This window comes from Takifugu flavidus, chromosome 11 (genome assembly GCF_003711565.1).
Source record: "Takifugu flavidus isolate HTHZ2018 chromosome 11, ASM371156v2, whole genome shotgun sequence".
In the NCBI taxonomy this organism is placed as follows: domain Eukaryota; kingdom Metazoa; phylum Chordata; class Actinopteri; order Tetraodontiformes; family Tetraodontidae; genus Takifugu; species Takifugu flavidus.
In genome coordinates, this window is record NC_079530.1 from 9,000,049 (window position 1) to 9,019,718 (window position 19,670).

At 40.9% G+C, this 19,670-nt stretch overlaps 2 protein-coding genes and 1 pseudogene across 2 annotated transcripts; all 3 read right to left on the bottom strand.

Moving 5' to 3' along the window:
* Positions 1-331: 331 nt before the first annotated feature.
* On the bottom strand, positions 332-10,633 carry ncapd3 (non-SMC condensin II complex, subunit D3). The gene is made up of 35 exons (XM_057046867.1): positions 10,490-10,633; positions 9,799-9,971; positions 9,554-9,716; positions 9,277-9,443; positions 8,646-8,813; positions 8,506-8,567; positions 8,341-8,428; positions 7,820-7,953; positions 7,602-7,674; positions 7,330-7,455; positions 6,772-7,024; positions 6,619-6,657; positions 6,327-6,419; positions 6,157-6,230; positions 5,903-6,037; positions 5,616-5,836; positions 5,014-5,205; positions 4,833-4,930; positions 4,653-4,762; positions 4,393-4,500; positions 4,051-4,165; positions 3,856-3,951; positions 3,530-3,768; positions 2,870-2,949; positions 2,658-2,795; positions 2,458-2,591; positions 2,164-2,369; positions 1,944-2,054; positions 1,644-1,811; positions 1,338-1,450; positions 1,195-1,253; positions 1,006-1,053; positions 872-934; positions 742-790; positions 332-509 (listed from the first exon to the last, which is right to left on the bottom strand). Exons 1-35 carry the CDS (start codon positions 10,539-10,541, stop codon positions 458-460), a joined length of 4,200 nt encoding a protein of 1,399 aa, XP_056902847.1. The 5' UTR covers positions 10,542-10,633; the 3' UTR covers positions 332-457.
* A 989-nt stretch (positions 10,634-11,622) lies between these two features.
* On the bottom strand, positions 11,623-15,864 carry LOC130533460 (high-affinity choline transporter 1-like). Its single transcript, XM_057046880.1, has 8 exons — positions 15,385-15,864; positions 15,197-15,313; positions 14,916-15,071; positions 14,677-14,825; positions 14,385-14,528; positions 13,676-13,829; positions 13,243-13,460; positions 11,623-13,143 (listed from the first exon to the last, which is right to left on the bottom strand). The coding sequence occupies exons 1-8, from the start codon at positions 15,566-15,568 to the stop codon at positions 12,604-12,606; spliced, it is 1,662 nt and encodes a 553-aa protein (XP_056902860.1). The 5' UTR covers positions 15,569-15,864; the 3' UTR covers positions 11,623-12,603.
* A 397-nt stretch (positions 15,865-16,261) lies between these two features.
* LOC130534275 (uncharacterized) lies at positions 16,262-19,461 on the bottom strand (annotated as a pseudogene).
* Positions 19,462-19,670: the final 209 nt, after the last annotated feature.

Below are 19,670 nucleotides of genomic sequence, written 5' to 3' on the forward strand. Positions count from 1 at the left end.
ACTCTGCTAATATTTATGCCATTGTTTATTTTGTAGTCCTATCATCGTGCAAGTTAATAATCTTGAAATTGATGGAAAATGACTTTATTTTAAAAGGGAGAATTTCAGTTTTTCCGGTCGCCTGTTCGTACCCCGTTCTGCTTGATACTGTCTGCTCCTCTTCCTCTCCGTCCCATCGCTACACAACAAAAACAAACTCTTATGATTTCAAGTCTTGGATCCCATCCCATCGCACCCGCAGCAGCAAAAGCAACCACTGAAAAGTAGCGTATTACAAACCATAGTCAATCATTATAATACAACAGGCTACCTTAAAAAATGACGATAAACACATGTATTATAACTTTATTAGCAAAATAATAGAGACTGAAATGAGTTGCAAACATATAGGTTTTGGATAAAGATAGAATAAAAGACAAAGAAGTACAAAGAACACATGATCTGATTAAACCATAGACTATTTCTTGCGGAGAGGAGACTGCACATTCCACTGCCTCAATCCGGGAGCTCTGAAACGCACAAGTTTAAACCGCATCAGTTTGGTTCCACAACTAGTGTAGTCCACCACCAGGGGGAGCTACAGATCAGTTTCTGGACTTTGGTCCATCTTTAAAAAGGTCTAAATTCTTTTTCAGTTCTTCATGCAATTATTTTCTACTACCTGAAGCAAACGCTCAAACACATTTTACAGATTTTTAAAACTTCAAACTCAAATTGATATTTTTGCAGACGAGCACTCACTGTTGCTCCTTTGAACGCACATGAAGGATACTGCTTTCCCCACCAAGACCTGTGACGATACAAACACGGTTGATTGAAGTTAAAATTCAAGCCTGACAACTTGGAGAGCAGTTGCAGAAAGACATCTTACTTCTTCCCCGATCGCTGAAGATGGCGCTGACTCCTTCCTCAAAGGTTAAATTCACACTTATGCCTGCGTTATAGGAACGAGAGGACAGTTGGGGTTGAGATAAAGGTTCGAGGGAATTACAAGTTTTCACTGACCTTTCGGCGTGCTGATTGCTCGGTCCTTTGCAGCTCCTTTGGGCATCACTGAAAATCGGAACAAAGTTGGCACAGAAAAGTGAAATTTCTGCCGTCTCACATACGAACGCAAAGAATGTTGGTAGCTCTCAAATGTTTTTCGGGCAGATTTGGCACATTCACCATCTGATCGCACTTCCTGCTCCTTACCTGTTCTTTCCAGTATGATCGACTTCTGGATGTTCTCTATTCTGGACTTTAGCACACGGCTGATAGAGGATAGATCAAAAGGTTCATAGGTCACGGAAAACTGAGACACACTCTGCGCACCAGGGTACATGCAGCACACCCACCTGTCGGTTTGCATCAGTCTAGCAGAGGTGAGGTTGGGTTGAGGCGGCTGTGGTGTAGCGAAGGTGAATGGGGGGAGTGGCCTCGACCTCACAGGTGAGTTCTGGGTTGAGGACTAAAGAGAGCAATAGCACATGTGTTTACTGACTGCAGGAACATCTGTAAACATCAGTTTACAAATCCACTCATTCAGATTAATTTGAGGTTTTGGGGATAAAAAACACACCACAAAACAAAAAATCCTGGTGTTTGTCATTTAGAAGCAACAGATGTGATGTTGATCATCAGTCACCACTATGTGTTCTGACCTGTGTTGTGGAGGTCCTGGGTTCTCTTGTCAGGTTACAGTCCTCCATCTGTTTCACCATCTCTCTCTCTTTCTCTGTGGTCTTCAGGGCAAACTCCACCTCGGCCGCCAGCTGCTCATCTCCTGCGAAGAACACCTTCACTTCATTTCTGTTGTCCTGCATCGTGACCTGAAGGGAAAATCGTCAGGTCAACATTAAGGAAAACGAAAACACACACACACGGGGGGGGGGGGGGGCATAATAGTCAAATTCCATCATTTCAGAGAGTTCCATCATACAGTGAAGGTGAACATGTCTCACCTGAAGGTAGGTCATGAGGTCTTTGAGGACTGGAGAATGTTTCTGCTCCAGCAGCCTCTTCAGGCTGATGATAAGTGGAACCGTGTTCTCAATAAAGACCTTCTTCTGGACCTGCGGAATAAAATTGAAAATTAAAGCTGAAGAATAATACATCGTTTGTTTACTTGTTAATTTTTGTCAGCAATTATGACAAACCAACACAAGGGTTGAGGGTGCTCACCTGTGACACCACTTTCTTCTGTGCGGCCTGCAGCACAGATTTCGCCATGGTGGCCATTCTCTCCTCCTCTTCTGGCTCCTCCCCTGCCCCAGCTGTGCTAGATATGGCCTGCAGCTTCATCTCCTTCAGGCTCAATATATTAAAAGTCTCTCCTAGAATTTCAGCACCATCTGTGTCCAGAGGAAGTTCCTCATCCGCAAAGCATGCTGGGAGAGAGAAAAGTAAGATACCGTTTTCTGCTGAGGGACCAAAAGCAAATCCCAGAGAAAGCTCTACAGATGCCCCGCCACTCACCTAAGACAGTCTGATTGATTTTGTTAGTGATGTTGAAGCGCTGGGTGTCTGTAAAGTTCTCCAAGAGGAAGCGGTAGATCCGAAAGCGCTTGTCACGATGCTCGGGTCCCTTCAGCGAGAACCGAACCTTCTCTCTAAATCATCACAATAAGTTTTGAATTAACACCCAGAACAGCCAGTAATCGTCACAGGAAACGTACCTCTCGCTCTGTGAGAACTTGTTGTACAGCTTATGCTTGTTGTAGGAGTTGAAGTGGAAGATGCACTCAATGAAGTGTTGGCTGAACATTTCTGGGTTCTTCTTCAGCAGCAGGTGCAGCAGACAGTATTGACCTAAGCTAAGACAAGAAACAGGAGGTGTGATGTAAAGCTACACTAACTTGTTTGCTGAATTCGATGACGTGAGGTTTACCTGGAAATGGCAGGAACTGGGTCTACCAGGACCATCATAAACCGAAAGAAGAGGGAGCCCTTCCATTTAACAAATTCTTCCTACAAAAGAAAATTGAAAACACCAATTGGTGTCGACAGTAACAAGACTGATATACAAAAGTTATGAGTCCTACATTATAAAGGAATTTGTGAGAATATTTATTTTAATATTTCGGTTTTCCCATAGATTTAGCATGCGAACAAGCCAGCTGCAGCTCATTTTGTTTGGTGGTACTAAATCCGGCCTCTAGATGCAACGGGACCCTTTCTCTTAACACTCAGAATTATAACATTTTGGATTCAATTTCATATTGGTATTTATGAAATACATGTACCTATAAATTAGTGTTGACATTCTTTGCCATTATCGTTCATACTAATTTGCCACACAATCAAAAGTTATTTTGCTCTCTTTAACATATGGCTTTTAAACACAGTAACCAATAATATTTATATCGTGACATTTTAAATCTTTTTCTGGATCTGTGGGGACCCTCTTCATATCACTCAAGATAAGCAAAGCTGATGTAGTTCATAAGATCTTCTTTTCAACAAAATGAAAAAACATTCACAGACAAATATTGTTCCCCAGATGAAACAGAACTGTTACATCATATAGAATGAGCAGAGCAGCCCATACCTGGAGCAGATTAGTGAGCATGATAAGGGTCTGCTCTCTGATGACAGCTTCATCATCTCGCAGACATGCTGAAATGTTGGGGATGTAGAGATCCACGATGTTGGTGTATCGAACACACAGGTCACACATGATCACCACCACGTTATTGCGCACAGCAACTTCTGTGCCAACCTCTAACTCCCTAGCAAATACTGGCAGGTACTTTTGGACCAGGTTCTCATGCTGCAGGCACAGTTTACCTAAAAGCAACAGACAGTATTGGGGTGGAGGCTCCAGAGTGGAGGTAACAGAGTAGAAAGGAAAGGTTGATGCTTCAGGGTGTTTACCTAACGTAATGACTCCATGTGCTCTGACCTTAGTTGGCAGAGAGTTTGATTTAAACTGGGAAAAAGGCACGGATGCCGGCAGCTCTTTCTGGTGTTCTGCAAATACCCAACATGAAGAATTAAGCATAATAACCTTGTTTGATTAGGTGTAATCCCATAGCAAACGTGCTTTTAGATCATCATTATCATTGATACCAGATAGTTTCTCTGAATGTGAAGTAAGGACAGACTCCACGAGTAGTATTGTCCTCTTGCTGACCTTGGCAGGACAGTGCAATGATGCTACGCCAAGAGTGTGGAGATGTTTCACCTGGAGGACAAAACAGATTCATTTTACATCCAAAGCGTCACAAAAACTAATTGTGAAAACGGTTGAGGACCACTTTATTCAGTATTCTCCAATTCCTCTGAAGAATATGTGTTAAAATCACATATTTAAAGACTATGTAGTGGCTTCCTGTAAAGAACTGCTGGTAAATAATGTGTTCATAACCATTACCAAATAAAGGAGGTGTAGTCAGAAGGGAAAATTCTCACCATCAGGTCCTCATTGAGGTTCTCGGTTCCATTTTCACTCAGGAGGATGGAACCAAGGTATGCCTCACACACAGACACCAGTTCACCACAGTGTGTGTTCAGAAAATTCTGAATAAAAACAGAAAAAAAAATGACGGAAAAGAAAGTCACGCTTGACTACGGTTATGGCTGTATCAGAATAAGTAATAAACTCAGAAATACAGTGTTCCCCTCTATGCATTTTGACAGGAACACTGCAGATGAAGACAAAGGATTCCAACCTGAGTCTGTTTAATGTCGTCACTGTACCCCAGTTGGCAAAGAGTCTCCACGGCAGCACAGATAACCTCCAGCGATAAAGTAAAAGTCTTCAGGCGTGACATCAAATCGCCTGCAGGTACAGATATAATGAACCCCACTTCCACCAAGTATTTGTACCACATGAAAGATTCATCGCGTACCAACTATCCTTGTCTTTGTGTCTTCATTCAGATGTGTAGCAATGTCTCCCATCACACACAGGATATGGCAGCAGGTTGTCACAGTTATATCTTTCGAACTAATATCAAAAGAGTTTTTACACAAATCATGGGGGGGTCGTACCAAGCTCACAATGCAAATAAAAAGGGGCGTCACAAACACCTGAACATGTTGTCCCAGGCCTCCAGGATCTTGTCAAATCGTATCTTAGGCGATGATGGAACAACCACAGAGAGCAGCAGCCAGGCCCCTGCGGCGTGTTCAGCCTCGGTGTGCGAAATCAAGTTGGCGAGAAATGCTGGTGTAAACCTGTTTTGCTTGGACCAGATGGTGATGGCCCTGCTGAAATATCGACTGAGAAAAAAAGGTTGTATAAAGAACTGCTTCTGAGGTTATTGCTTTCTCATTAGAAATTACCTGAGACTTTAAACCTCAATCAGCCTCAGATCATTACATTTTTCTGCCTTAAAATTATTTTCTGTTTTTTTTGTTATTCTTTCATCTCAACATCCTTACATTTTTCTTATATATATATTTAAAGTTTTTGTAGTTTTCAATATAATCTTGAAATTGATTTTTTTTTTTGCCTAGTTTATTTAACATTTTCAGCGTTGGCTTTGATGTGAATTTTTTTTCAAATGCAATTTTTTCTTTACTTTGGACTTTGAAACTTGGTCAAGAAACAAAGTAAAATTGTTTCAAACAAAATTGATGGCTCCTCCATTTCAAATAGAATGCGTCTATAAACAGGCTACATATCTGACCCAAGATCCTGGCACTCGTGACAGAGAAGGCTCATTAGGTCCCAGGCAAGTCTTTGACTCGTGTCCAGGTGGCAGTTGGGAGAGTACAGCTTGACTTGGCTGAGCAACACCTGGTCCAGAACCTCCAAAGCCTTGTCCTGGACTGAGCTCTCAGAATCAATCACTGCTGGCACCACACCCTGGAGCCATGCCTTCTGCACCACGTGGCATTCTGGTTTAGCCTAAAATAAATGGTTAATGTTGAATTTATTTTGAAGAATGTCTTCACTCTTTTCCTCCAGACTTACAGCAAGCAGTTCGTCAACACAATGGAGTGCCTTCTTCTTCACAGACACAGACGGATCTCTGCAGCGTTCGGACAGTGTAGCCAAGGTCTCCCAGCTCATGGGAATGACATCATGTTTTAGAAGCCCCACCAGTGTCTGCAGGGGAATGGCACAGGTACAAGTACAATATCAAAAGTTATATGTGAGCCCATACGCACAACCGGAGGAACATGAATTACCAGAATTGTTAGAACCAGGATGAATTTCTTTATTACCTGTAGTGCAGACTTTCTCACGTTTGTCTTTGAGTCTTTAACCCGCAGAAGAAGAAGAGCCAGATTCTCTTTAGCTGTAAAAAAAAAATGTATAATTCACATCACACTGATGTAAACACCTTCCACATGTGCATTAATGTGACCTCTTGGGGTGATTTCTTCTATTTTACCATCAGAGTCAAAGACATCGGTGCTGCTGATCTCCACTGTCCGGAATGGCAGGGTCCGGTAAGTTTTTTGAGTCTGCTGGGAACTGGAACTTCCTAATAAAAATTTTCCACTTTGATCAAACAACTTTTATTACGTATTCTACAACTTTTATATACGTCATTTTTCCAATTTAAGATGTTTTCTGTCACAGCAGTTGTAATAATGAAAATCCTTCCAAAAATGGTTTGGATGTGTGTTGAAAAATGACTCTGTTGTCTGAGGAAAAACGTCTAAACAAATAAAAGTGAATACCTTCTGTAACTTCAGCATCCAAAACAGTCTGGGTTCCAGCTAAACAGAGAAAGAAAACATTTAGAATATCAAGAGTATTCATCAACAATTTACTCAAACACTAAAAATGCCACAGTTCTTTATACATGAACTTATATAATAAACTTTTCTCACTAGCAGAGAAGAGGCTGTGAACGGCCCGAGTGGCATTGAACGAAGGCAGCTCCAGACACTGAGCTAGGCAGGCCAAAGCATGTCCTTGAACGGTGGGGGAGCTGTCGATCCGTCGAGCAAACAGCAGGTTTTGGATCAGAAATTTGTGTGGTAGGAAGCAGACAAACTCTGGGTCCTCACAATCTTCTGGCGGCCTCTCAGGTTGTTCAAGCAGTACCATCACCACATCTACAGAGAACAAGCGGTGGACCATCTACAGGGAGCATATAATGACAAAAATATTTACTAATAAACATTTACATTCCATACATTTCAAATTTTATTTAAAGGTACTATCAGAAATTAAATCATACAGACTGCTATAATTATGTGAAAAGGGGTAAAAACAAAAAAAGAATATTACATTTTATTGCTTGCTTTTACTTGACTGGAATTTAGATTAGAAACTTACCTGGTTTTACAGAAATTACATATTCCACCAAGTGACAGCACAACTGTTGTATCTGCTAAACTAAACTATTCTGCTTTCAGCCAGCAGGGGAGATACATTTATATTACCTTTGAGCTTTTGGAGAAGTTAGCCAGCCATTTGACGAAACAGGCATAGTCTTTACTTTTCATCCAAGATGTCAACATACCAACAGCCTGAGCTCCATGCATTCGAAAATCACTCTTTTCCACCATCTACACAGCAGAAACAAAATAACAGCTACTGTAGAGCCATAAAAAAAGCCTTCTCATTTACAGTATCTTGATGAAAGGTTGCCCTGATGTAATCCTGCATATTTTTATGAGGTGCATCTCTGCAAAGGTTTTCTTGGAGCACTTACATTGAAACAGAGATGCTGCAGTAGGATTTGCAGAAAAGGAAGTGCCAGGTCCGTCAGTTCACGAACAAGATAACTGTAATCACCAACACACAAAAAAAATTACCCTATCCACATTTAGATTAGACCAAACATTACTATGAAAATCTCTTTGACTGAACATGAAATAAAGCAGGCAGAGGAAAATCATTTGAATATTTCGGCAGAACACAGCCATTTACCAAATAAACTGAACAGTCTGGTGGCGTGTTGACACGACGCTCCGACTGGGTAACAGCGGGGTCGGCTTCCCTATGTTGCTTTTATTCATCATCAGTACGACGTAGAGAAGTTGGTGGAAAACTCTTTGCAGGGACTGAACCACAGATATCAGATTAAATTATAATCCAGTTTTCTAAAGCATTAAGAACAACAACTCATCAAAAAAAACACTTTTAACCAATTGACTAAAAAGGTTTTATAAATGTTATTTTGAAATGATTCAGAAAGTAATAATCTCTGATATAAATTGGTCTTGCTTAAAATGTTTCCTAATATGAGACATGTTATTAGACCTTGTCATGCCAAAATTAATTCTTACATAATTTAGCTATTAGCTAAAACAAGTTTAACACACTGAAATAGAGTGACCATTGACTTTTGAGCAATCCATTGTGAAACAGCATCAGCATAATGCAACAATGTAGCATAATACAGATTGTGGAGTTTTGCCCATCTGTGAACTTTGATATTTGGACCTTACTTCTTTCTGGTCTCCATGTTTTGGCAGACAAAGTAGTTGCAGGCCGTAGAAAGCCATCTCGGGCACACTCTTCAACTTTGTGATATCCCTACACACACAGAATAATCGATATCACCAAAAGCATCTTTCTTGTTGAAGGACAGATGAAGACATTCAACAACTCACTGAACAGGAGCGAAGCTTAGCTGTCCAACCACCGGCTCAAAGTAGAGCAGCTTACTGAAAACCTTTAGAGGAAACAGAATTAAATATCATGCATGAAGATGCTTCAGACTGACCTGAGAGTGCTGACAGAAAGCAGTTACCTTCGCGAAGTTGCTGGCGCTCTGCGGTCTGTCTCTGAGTGGAAAAGTCTGCAGTAGTCTAAGGAGGCTTTGAATGAGGAGAACCACAGCATCTCTAATCTTTATCCAATCCTGGCCAGAGAAATTAAGCTCCTCTTCCTCCTCGACATCATCATCATCCATTTCCAGCTAATAATAAGTAAAGGGTCTGGGTTTTCATTCAAATACAATGACCATTAACCATAAAACACTAAAAATTATTATAAAATTATTGCTGCTACCATTTGATAAGTAATTGATGATGAAATCACACAAAAGACCTGAAGAGCAATGGGCAGTTTCATGTTCTAAATAATGACAATACATTATATATAATTTATTAAATTGCAAACTAGATATATATTTACCCAAATACATATTCTTACCATATTAATAATTCTATAGTATACACCCTGTTCTCTCTCCTTTCATGGCACTAAATCCACCGTACCCATGCTAGACATGGAATTTAACCCACTAAGATTTAGATTAAGTAAGGTGGATTTAGTCCTGAGCTATCCTTTTATGTTGTAAAGGTGTATGTTAAGTCACTCAATTACCAAATAACACAGTCACACCTTTAACTGGTGTTTAGAGATCTTAGGAAGTTTACCTCGGCAGCATCCTTCCGCTGTGGTTTGGAGCGTTTTCCCTCAACTTGAAAATTTCTCTGGCTATCCTTCTTGCGCTTTTTTCCAGAATCCTGCGGCCAGCAGCACAACGGCAAATCTGTGCATGTGTCCAGCAAAACCTCATGGAAAATCTTGCTGGCAATGCTTCCTAGAGGAAATAAATACACTTACAGTGGCTGAAACAAACAAGTTTTAACTGAGTAATTTCAGTTAAAAATGAAAACTGCGCAAAGCCCCCTACATTTTAGATTTGCTTACCTGGGATACCCAGCAGCAGCATGTAGACAGAGGCAGCATGCAGACTGCTCACCCTCTGCTGAACAGTAGCCACCTTTGTCTTTCCAGCCAAGATAAAGGAGGACAACACAGCCACCAATGACTTGACGGACACGCAGTTTTCTCCAAGAATAGCCCAGATACTCTGTGGTTTAACATAGGAAAGCAGTCTGTATTCAATGCTGCTGCTTAAAGTTGTGCACGATTGCATGAGGACAGATGTTTACCAGTGAAGCGCCATCTCTGTTAGGGGGCTGTTGCTGGTCGGTGGAATGAGCCAGTACACATTTGTACAGGGTTAGAAAGGCCTTTTCTCCACTAATTGCAAGTTCCTCTTCTATGGTATTATCCAGCAATTTTCTTTCTGTGAACTCTAAATCCCAAACGGTATCCACCCAGTCTAAAAATCACAATCAAAACATCATGTGATGTGATGCAAACACTTGGGAGAAATAGCAATTGATCACATCAACTGTAATATGAAAGGATGTGCAAACACCACAAAGGAATAGAATGTGGACATACACCGTGAAATTTAATAGACTATATTCAGGTAATGACACTGAGGAAAGAAAATAATCTTATGACATCTCTCATTATCTTCATTTCTGTAATGTATACACGTTTTTCTAAATCAAGGACTATCTCAATAAGGGTGAATTACTAAACACAACAGAGCAAAGCGAATTGGTTCTGAAAAATAAAAGGCAATGTTTGATTTCATTTTTGAACATTTGATCTCTTAAACTACAAATTAATGTTATTCCGACAATTCGCGTTGGCTTTGAAAGCTATGCCATACTAAGTGTCATATTTTACACTCGCACCGCGACTTTTGAAATTAATTAAATGTTGGAACTGGTAATTCTTAAAATAGAAAAATGTCGATATATTTTCGAATAACATGCGAAAACTCACCCTGCGAGATTTCTTGTAGCTTCAAAAACTGTAACGCAGACATTAAATCCATCTTGTTTATACTTTGAATCTGCCCGCTCAAACGCTGACTGACTTTTGCGCATGCGTACACGCAGATGTTTCTTCCTCGGCTGTACCAGTAATTGTTCCAGAGCTGAACAGCGCCACTGTGTGGTTGGGTGTTTGAACTGCTTATTCTGCTACTCGTCATTTTCAGAACGCAAGGTGACCTCAAAACTCTTAACTTTCGAGCTTTCACTTTTTACTTGGGTACCTAGATTTTTGCTTCTGCGTGTTGCTTTGAGGAGCGTTCACACCCCTCACTTCCCAGCCCCACCTTTGAAGGATTAACACATGTTAATGTGCCCCTCACCTCCCAAACCACAAATGCATTTTGTTTGGAAAAAAATCATTTGCTGGCTGTGGTATATCTGATCGAACACCCAGTGATCGACTAGTAAGGCAGAATGCATCACTCCCAGTGTGCAGCAATTATTTACAGTACCGTATGTAGTTGTAAAGTGGAACCAGCAATTAAAAAGCACACAAGTTACAGCCTCCCTTTAAAGCATTTAAAATAAGCATAGACATGGTTCATACCATAGGCAATAATATACAATAACAACATAGTGTCAGAAGGTGGAGTGAACCAAGAGAATGCTGTTTTTTCTTGACTGGTTTATCAATTTCAGGGTCATGGGGAGGATACTAGAGCCTATCCCAGCTGCATATGGGTGAAGACAGGACACACCTCTGAAAGAATAACCAACTCATTGCTGGACACTATGTAAACATTTGGGGGTTTCATTACAAGGGTACCTTGGCAGTGCTCCGAAGGTGTCATGGCACCACACTGCTGCCAGAACATCTTTCTTGTTTTTGTACACATCAGGGCTTGAATCAAGAGCCCTCTGCTTCTCGGCCCAGTCTCCTAAAGCTTGAGCTACCACCTCACTGCAAACATTTGTGTACTGTTAACCAAGTATCATTTTAGTAAAAAAGATTAAAGCCAATGTTTGGCAATTTTTTTTCCCAATAAGAGATTGGAAGATTAAACACTAATAACTTCAAGAGGGCATTTAGGACTAGCCAGGTATAAATCAAGACAATCAAAAGACACAAGACAATCAAGACAAACTTGAGACAGATATAATGGGTGTGAAATATTGGTTGATCCAATATAGCCGATTAGATCAGAAGAAAGCCTACAAAACACAATGTTGTTCCATCTGAGATGACATATTGATGGGATGATATCACTGCATTCAAAGAGTACTGAAGCCCATATATGAATGTTGTGTTTGAAAATCAGTTCTGGTCCCATGTGATGTCATCTGGAACTGCCATGGACACTCTCCTTACATGTTTATGAACTTAACTAAAAAAAAAAAAAACAGTAACTAAAACCTTAATAATAATTTTTAAACTTAAATTAACCACATGAAGTAATAATTTGGTGAAATACACATTTACACTGTTCCCTTTTGTACTTTAAAGAGGCCCAAATGTAAGTCCCGAGCTGGTCCCGAGGCGGTCCTGAAAATGCTTTCACAAACACACTTGGGATGTTCACACCCATGGCTGATTGTCTTCTGATAATAAATCCATTGTGGCAAAGCTATCTTCCTCTGTTGACACACTGAGACTGGTTATAGAGCTGGTTATATATTTGGTTAGCAAGGATTCCAACAATTTGGCAAAATGTTGACACAATAATTGTTAATTATTTCAAATAACCTTAATTTTCTAAAATAAAAAGCCTGAAACATACTGACTGAACTCAAAAAAGTTGAACAAAGGCAGAGAAGAAATAGTAATGAAATTCAGTCTAAACAGTAATATACATTTACTAAATACTAGAAAAATACCATTTAAATGATTCTTCTTATTATCATAGTTTATTATTGTTATTGTTATTACTATTATTATTATTATTATTATTATTATTATTCGTGGTGGTAGTAGTAGTAGGAGTATTACGATTCCTAATATTATCATTAGTGTATTCATGATTTTATTTTTGCGATAAAAAATAAATCATTTAAAAGACCATCAGGCATATTCTAACTGCTTTGAAAGCAAATGCTTAGATTAAAATTGCAGCTACTGAGCTGTTACATCATTAGCTGTGACTCCTCCATCTCACACTTGACTTCTTGTCCCTCCTTCCATTCTGTGGAGCTTCCTGCTGGTGTGACTACAGCTGCTCCCGGTTGTTTTTTAACACTGAACACATCAAGTTTATCAGGAAGCAGGTTTTTGTTGAACAGCACAGAACTCAGGTAAGAGAAGAACAAGATGGATGCTAAAGCAAACAGCATACAGATGGTCCTAACTGGAGCATACTGGACATAAACACCATCTTCCAGAGTGCATCCTGGGAAATGTATGACAGGTTCAAGCCCTAAGAGCGGGTCTCCACTCAGCAGTTTCAGCATTATTCCTACAATAACACCCATGATAGCCCCATAACTATTGAAGGTGGGGAAGAAGAGGATGGAGACGAGTTGTGGGAACATGATGATGAAAGCCACCTCATTGGCCAGGAAAACATACATGATGACGCTGGACTTCAGCGAAGAGAGAACTGTACCAATTATGCCTGCTGCCACCACAGAGACTCGGACCACCCACTGGATTTCTCTGTCTGAAGCCTGAAAAGAACATACAAGAATAAAAAATAAACAGTGAGGGGAAGATTTTGTCTTTGTGTTTTTAAGTTTATACATACAGCAGCTTTGTATTTTTGTCACCTGTGGCCTGATGATGCTCCTGTAAATGTTGGTGCTGAAAATAGAAGCTACAGAAAGCAAAGTGGAGTCAGCAGATGACATTGCAGCAGCAGCCACACATCCAATTCCAACAATGGAGATGAAGGACGGGGTGAGGTGCTGCAGGGTGATGGGCAGGACTAAGGCTGCTTCTCCACGTTCATATGGAGATGGAGAACCATAGGTGGTCTGGTTCCAGTCTGAAAAAGTGTTATTTTTATTATAATTAGTAGCACTACAAGAGAAAGGTCCATGAAGGAATGATTAATCGTGGTAATTTGTGATTGGTTAATAGAGACTTCCAGATTAGAGCACCACCTTAATTCTTTAAAAAAGGTCAGATTTTTTTAAGGGCCTATTAACCCCTCTAAAAGCATGTTCAAGGATGTCACCACATGGTCACACACATGATTACCCGTAGATGAAGCAGCTGCCCCGATGAGTATTGTAGGTACCCCAAATATCATCAAGAAAGAAGCAGCAATCCAGCAGATGATTTGGGCTGTGGCTGTAGAAGTGGAGGACAGTGTCCTTTGATGGAAGGTCTGACAGGACATAAATGAAAGTGCCTGTAAAGTAAATGAGAGTAACAGCAGATATTAGTTACTTCTGCATGTGTGCACACGGATGCTGCCGTCAGGGCTGGGATGGATAAACAGTTTGAATAAAATTTCTCAGAAAAGTTGCTGCCATGAAAGAAAAAAAGAAAAGTTGAAAAGTAGGCCACGACTTATTAATGCAAAGCACATAATTTTATGCCGAATTTTACAACATATTTTATTACTGTTAGTGTTTACAAAAGGAGTGATCCTGACTATTTTGAAAATTGATGCTGTGGTAACAATTCAACTAAATTAAAGCAACATTTTAGTATTTATCAGCATTTACATTCCAACTGAAAGCATGTGAACACACCACTGTTGAAAGAATAACATCCTCCAATGGGAACTGAAGTTTTCCCACAGCACCTGAATGCAGCAAACACACAATACCAGTGCATTCTGCCTAGACTGTTTGATTAGTTAAAATTAAGAAATAAATCAGTATTGAAATATAATTTGTTCATTTTGAAATAATATGTCAATTTAATATTTTGTTTGCTATCCATGGAATTGTATCATTACCATGAATATGAATTCATCAACCATGATCCAGGCTCTTTTCAGCTCCGGCTGACCAATCCAGGGAGCATGTAAGGTGTTGTTCATCAGCGTCTGACTGATGTCCAGCGTACTGGGGTTTGTCAGAACAAAGGGAACACAGATCCACTGCAGAGAAACATATTCATCACATTCATCATTTGTTTGGCAGTCAAAGCTGGTCTACAAAATAAAAGAATTTGCCACATATGCCACTTCTACACACATCTGACCTCCTACACACGCAGCCCTTGAGAGTTTAAAAGTACACACTGACCAATCCCAGGAATATGAGGATCAGCTGTATGATGTCTGTGTATGCCACAGAGTAGAGACCTCCCAGCAGTGTGTAGGTGATGGCGACAGCAGCAGACATCCAGACACATGCAGAGAAGGGAATGTCCAGAACCACGCTCATGGATCCTCCTGATAAACCCAAATGCTGTTTGTCACATTAGCTGTTGTAAATTGTAAGAACTCATGGAGATGTTGCAGCCATAGATTCATTTACTTTACCTAAACTGATCAATATTACTGGCATCCATAATAGATCAACAAGAAGTGACATCAAGCTAAGTATGCTTGTTACCACTTTTCCGCATTTCTCCTGAAAAGGGTCCAGCAGGGTTTGATATCGTTTTTCTCTCAATGGCTTCACAAACACCAATCCACCTTCATTTAACAAAATATAATAGGCAGCATGAGAAACAATGGACCAGCTGTTGGTGTGAAAGCAGTTTTGGGATTATTTCACAATAAACATGAGGATTTTAATCATCTTGTAATTTCAGTCTTACCGAGAATGAGAGAAGCAGAAACTGAAAATAACAGCAACAGTGTCTCAGTCAGCCCAGAGGAGGGAAGGTACATAAACTCAACCAGGGCCATGATGAAGCCTCCATCGATAACTGTAGCTACAGACACAAAACCAGTTTTTATGTGCAGACATGAACTCAATAATTGCAACATTCAGGATATTTTTCACCTGTCATTGTGAAGGCCCCCACCACCACATTAATGCTGCGGTTTCCCACCAGCACCATCTCAATTCCAGTGGCTCCACTTTTCTTCTGTTTCCTTCTTGACTTGAACGAGGCCCAGACACCGGTTCCAAGGACCATCAGATAGAAAACCACCATCACAACCACACCTGGGATGTTGACTGCCATGACTGACTGATGACTGACTGACAAACTGGCTGCTTGTTGAGTTGAAGTTCAACATTTAACGTGAGCATAAAACAGTGTATGTTCACGCAAATGAGCTATAAAACTAACTCAAAATCAACAGCACCTGAAGTGTCTCACCAACGTATCCCTCCTATTTGATATGAAGAACTTTTTTAGCTTGTTGCTCCACCTCAACCTTGGTTGTCCTTGGAAGGCAGGCCTGCATGGGCTTGTTATCTCAGTCGCTGGTACCTCTCGTCCTTGAGGGGCACTGAAACAGGCAGAGCATGTCCTGAGAAAAACATGATGTATTGAAGGTAAACATGATTGTAGATTTGTGAGACAGTGCATTCATTGGCAAGGTACAAAAGAACCCCTGACTGTTCGAGAGCGGCGAAGGCTTAAGGCGTTGTCTCGGAGAGGTACAGTTGGTTAGGTGAGCATTCAGGTACTTCGGAGACCGGAGGCGGTGCAGGGGCGACTGTCCCAGTTGACTGACTTTTTGGTTTTGACTTACCACTTGGTTCGGTTCTTCTGAGAGAGAATGGCTCTCCTCCTCCTCGTCAAGGAGGCCAGAAAAATCCTGTCATCAGGCTTTATAAAAATAAATATGCAAATAAATCAACCTAAAACTCTACAAGCAAATGAAATGAATATGGTTAAAATATTTGGATGCAGGGTGATTAAATGAGGTAACATGTAGAAAAATGTAACTGTTCTCAGTCATCCAGGTCATGATAATTCTGGTAGTTGAATCATAGTAACTAGATTGTTTGAGTTTCATGAACATGTATCACCTCTCACCCCTCTCCCAGAGGCTTCATCAGTTCTAGCTCACTGTTACAGAGTTCCAGGTGCTTATACTCCTCAGGAGCCAAGAACACATTGAGAGCTAAGTCACCTGGTTGTAGGTTGCTCCGCCCCTCATTATGTGGGCCATTGAAACTTCCCCTGACACAATGGGGTTTGTTAGTAGCCATTTGTGAAGGGCCTCTTTTACTAGGGACGATTTTCAATACTCTATTGTAAACAGGTGAGAGGTGATGTCTCAGACCCCCACCTTTGTTTAATGATGGAGTTTTTTGTTTGACATAGATGCCTTCTTTCACTCCTCTCTTGAACCAGCAATCTTCCTGGCCAAAACCTGTACATTATTATCCTCAAACAAGTGTCCTTTGTCCTTCAGATGGAGGTGAACTGTTGAGTCCTGGCCTGAGGAGTTAGCTCTTCTATGTTGGGCCATGCGCTTGTGATGCGGTTGTTTTGTCTCCCCAATGTACATGTTGGGGCATTCCTCGCTGCACTGGACTGCATACACAATGTTGCTTTGTGTCTCGGTGTTTTGTCCTTTTGGGTGGACGCACTTCTGCCTCAGGGTGTTGGAGGGCTTGACATGTACTAGGATGTTGTGTTTATTCCTTCTCAGAAAGTACTGCAACATATGGAATAACAATGTTGTTCTGTTGTTTGGCTGATTCTTCTCTGTTTTCTCTGGATTTACTAGAGAATTTTATGAAGGACCAGCCAGGGTAGCCACAGGTTTTGAGGACTCCCTTGATGTGCTTCAGTTCTTCCTCCTTTCCCTCTGTTCTGGTGGGAATATTCTGGGCCCAGTTGTGTAAGGTTCTGATGACAACTAGCTTGTGTTCCAGTGGGTGGTGGGAGTTGACAAGTAGGTATTGGTCTGTGTTGTTGGGTTTTCTGTAGATCTTGATGTTCAGGCTGCTGTCTACTTCGATGTGCACGGCACAGTCCAAGAAGGACAGACTTGATCCTCTGACATCCTCACGGGTGAATGTGATGTTCTTGTCTACAGTGTTGATGTGTTCCACGAAGGCTTCTACTTCCACTGTTCTGATTTTGATCCATCTGTCGTCCACATATCGATACCAGTGGCTGGGAGCGGTTCCTATGAAGGAGGTCAAGGCTTACTGCATATATAGATTGGCTACTATGGGTAACACCGTGAGCCCATGGCACAGTCATGTTTCTGTCTGTAGAAACCTCCCTGAAACTGGAAGTACCGGTAGGTGGTTGTCAGGCAGAGGTCCAGCAGTGTGCACACCTGGTCCGGAGTGAGGTTTGTTCTTTCCGCTAGTGTGTTATCTTGTAGAAGATGTTTCTTTACAGTTTTAATTGCTTCTGTGGTGGAGAGGCAAGTGAAAAGAGAGGTGACATCATATGATAGCCTTGTTTCATCTGGCTCTATTGCATCTTTGACCTTGCTGGTGAATTCCTGTGAGTTTTGGATGTAGTGTGTGGTTTTTCCTATACCAGAGGAGCTAGAAGGGTGGCTAAATGTTTGGCAATTTTGTATGTGACCAAGTTAATGCTGCTGCTGCTGGGTCTTAGTGGGGCTCTGTTTAGGGAGTCCGTAAATGCATGGCATGGCTTCACCTGGGTACAATCAGTAATCGAGTGTATCGTCGATTAGTTGGTCTTTCTCTTATTGTTGTAAATATTTTACGATCTTAGCCTTGTATTTGCAGGTTGGATCTCGTCCCAGTGTCTCATTTGTGGACATGTCGCTGAGGAGGCTGGTCATCTTGATATGCTATTCTGCTGTGTTCAGTACCACTGTGCATCTTCCTTTGTCGGCCGACAGGATGGTGATGCCTCGGTCTCTTTAGAGTGATGCCAGTGCCTTCCTTGGATGGTGAGGTTGGAGGGTGGTGCTTTCGCACTGGAGAGCACAGCTGATGCCTTTAACCTTAATTTTTCTGTCTCTGTCAGCTTGCCATTCCTGATGGCAGATTCTGTTGCCATGAAGGGGTCTACTGCTGGGATTTCCCCTGGCGTTACAGGAAAATTAAAATCTTTGGCTAAGATGTCTTTTTTCTGGGAGGAGCAGATTTTACATCGGCGGTGGGACAGAATCTTTATGTGTGTGATGTGCTGTAATGATATTTGAAGCACTTCACATATTGCTTCACATGCAGGCAAAACTGGTCACTGCCTGATTTTTATCTTCATTTGTAGGGACTTGATGAGCTAAAAAGTCTCTTAAACATTACAAAAGCATTATGTGTGTTCTCTTTATGCATAAACACCAATCAAAAAAAAGGTTGTTCAAAAAATGAGAAGCTCTACGCAACACTTTGTCTTTTAGCCAGTCTGAATAATTAATTTTAGATGCTCGCTTGAAAAACAGTAGCTGAGGGAAACTAAGTAAGAGCAGCAACTTTCTATGATCTTATCAAGCACTGCCCAACTAGTATGTTAGACTGCAACACTCCAGGCGTGCAACGACTGATTACTCTGGAGTGTAGCTGTAAAGTGGAGCCAACCATTCAAGAGTTACAGCCTTGTCTCTCAGTGTAATTTAAAATAACTATAGAGACACACGGTTGATCACATAATAGTGAGACAATAACATCCAACCACAGTCCAACATCAATCAACCAGGTCCTTTTGAAGTAAGTAATAGTTTCATTAACATTTTATGTTATTACAACTGAAAAAATCCAATAAAATAAAAAAGTGACATGATTGCCTGTGACTCCTGTCTCACGTTGAACTTTCTGTCCCTCCTTCTGGTCTGTGGAGCTTCCTGCTGGTGTGAATACAGCTGCTCCAGGTGTTTTTTCCCCACAATAAATACATCAGGTTTATCAGGTAAGAGAGCAACAAGATGGATGCTGAAGCAAACAGTTTCAGAAATCAGAAAGTACTGGGAATCAGATTTTCTTCATGGTCACATAAACAGGCACAGTTTCTTGTTAGTTTCAGAAATGTCAACTCTAGATGATGACATTGTGGTTTTTGTCATTAAAAGTATCTAATGGTGCTCCAACGCCAAAACATTAAATCCACCTGCCACATGTCTTGACCAGAAGGAAAAAAAACAACACCTGCAACACAAACTGAAATACTTCACATATCTGAGTGGCCATGAGCGTAAGATAGACAATGAACATCTGCACTCTAAAGGGTACATTCCAGATTAGACACAACTATGAGAGAGAGAGAGAAAACAGGAGACAGGAGAGATAATAACCAGGGGGAGACATTGAGTTTGGTCAAACTGACTGGTTTTTACTGACTGTTTACTCTGCTCACGCCACAATATCGTCCACATTACAATCATTTGTTAGGCACAACA

What these genes read in the sequence shown, in the direction of transcription:
- LOC130533460 (XM_057046880.1), bottom strand. Translation starts at nt 15,568, where the DNA reads ATGGCAGTCAACATCCCAGGTGTGGTTGTGATGGTGGTTTTCTATCTG. An exon ending in TCCTCATATTCCTGGGATTG is followed by an intron (nt 14,529 to 14,676) that starts GTCAGTGTGTAC and finishes GTTTCTCTGCAG; the next exon opens with TGGATCTGTGTTCCCTTTGT. An exon ending in TTGATGAATTCATATTCATG is followed by an intron (nt 13,830 to 14,384) that starts GTAATGATACAA and finishes TTTACTTTACAG; the next exon opens with GCACTTTCATTTATGTCCTG.
- ncapd3 (XM_057046867.1), bottom strand. Translation starts at nt 10,541, where the DNA reads ATGGATTTAATGTCTGCGTTACAGTTTTTGAAGCTACAAGAAATCTCG. An exon ending in AAGTTCTCACAGAGCGAGAG is followed by an intron (nt 2,592 to 2,657) that starts GTACGTTTCCTG and finishes GTGATGATTTAG; the next exon opens with AGAGAAGGTTCGGTTCTCGC. An exon ending in CCAGGACCTCCACAACACAG is followed by an intron (nt 1,451 to 1,643) that starts GTCAGAACACAT and finishes TGCTCTCTTTAG; the next exon opens with TCCTCAACCCAGAACTCACC.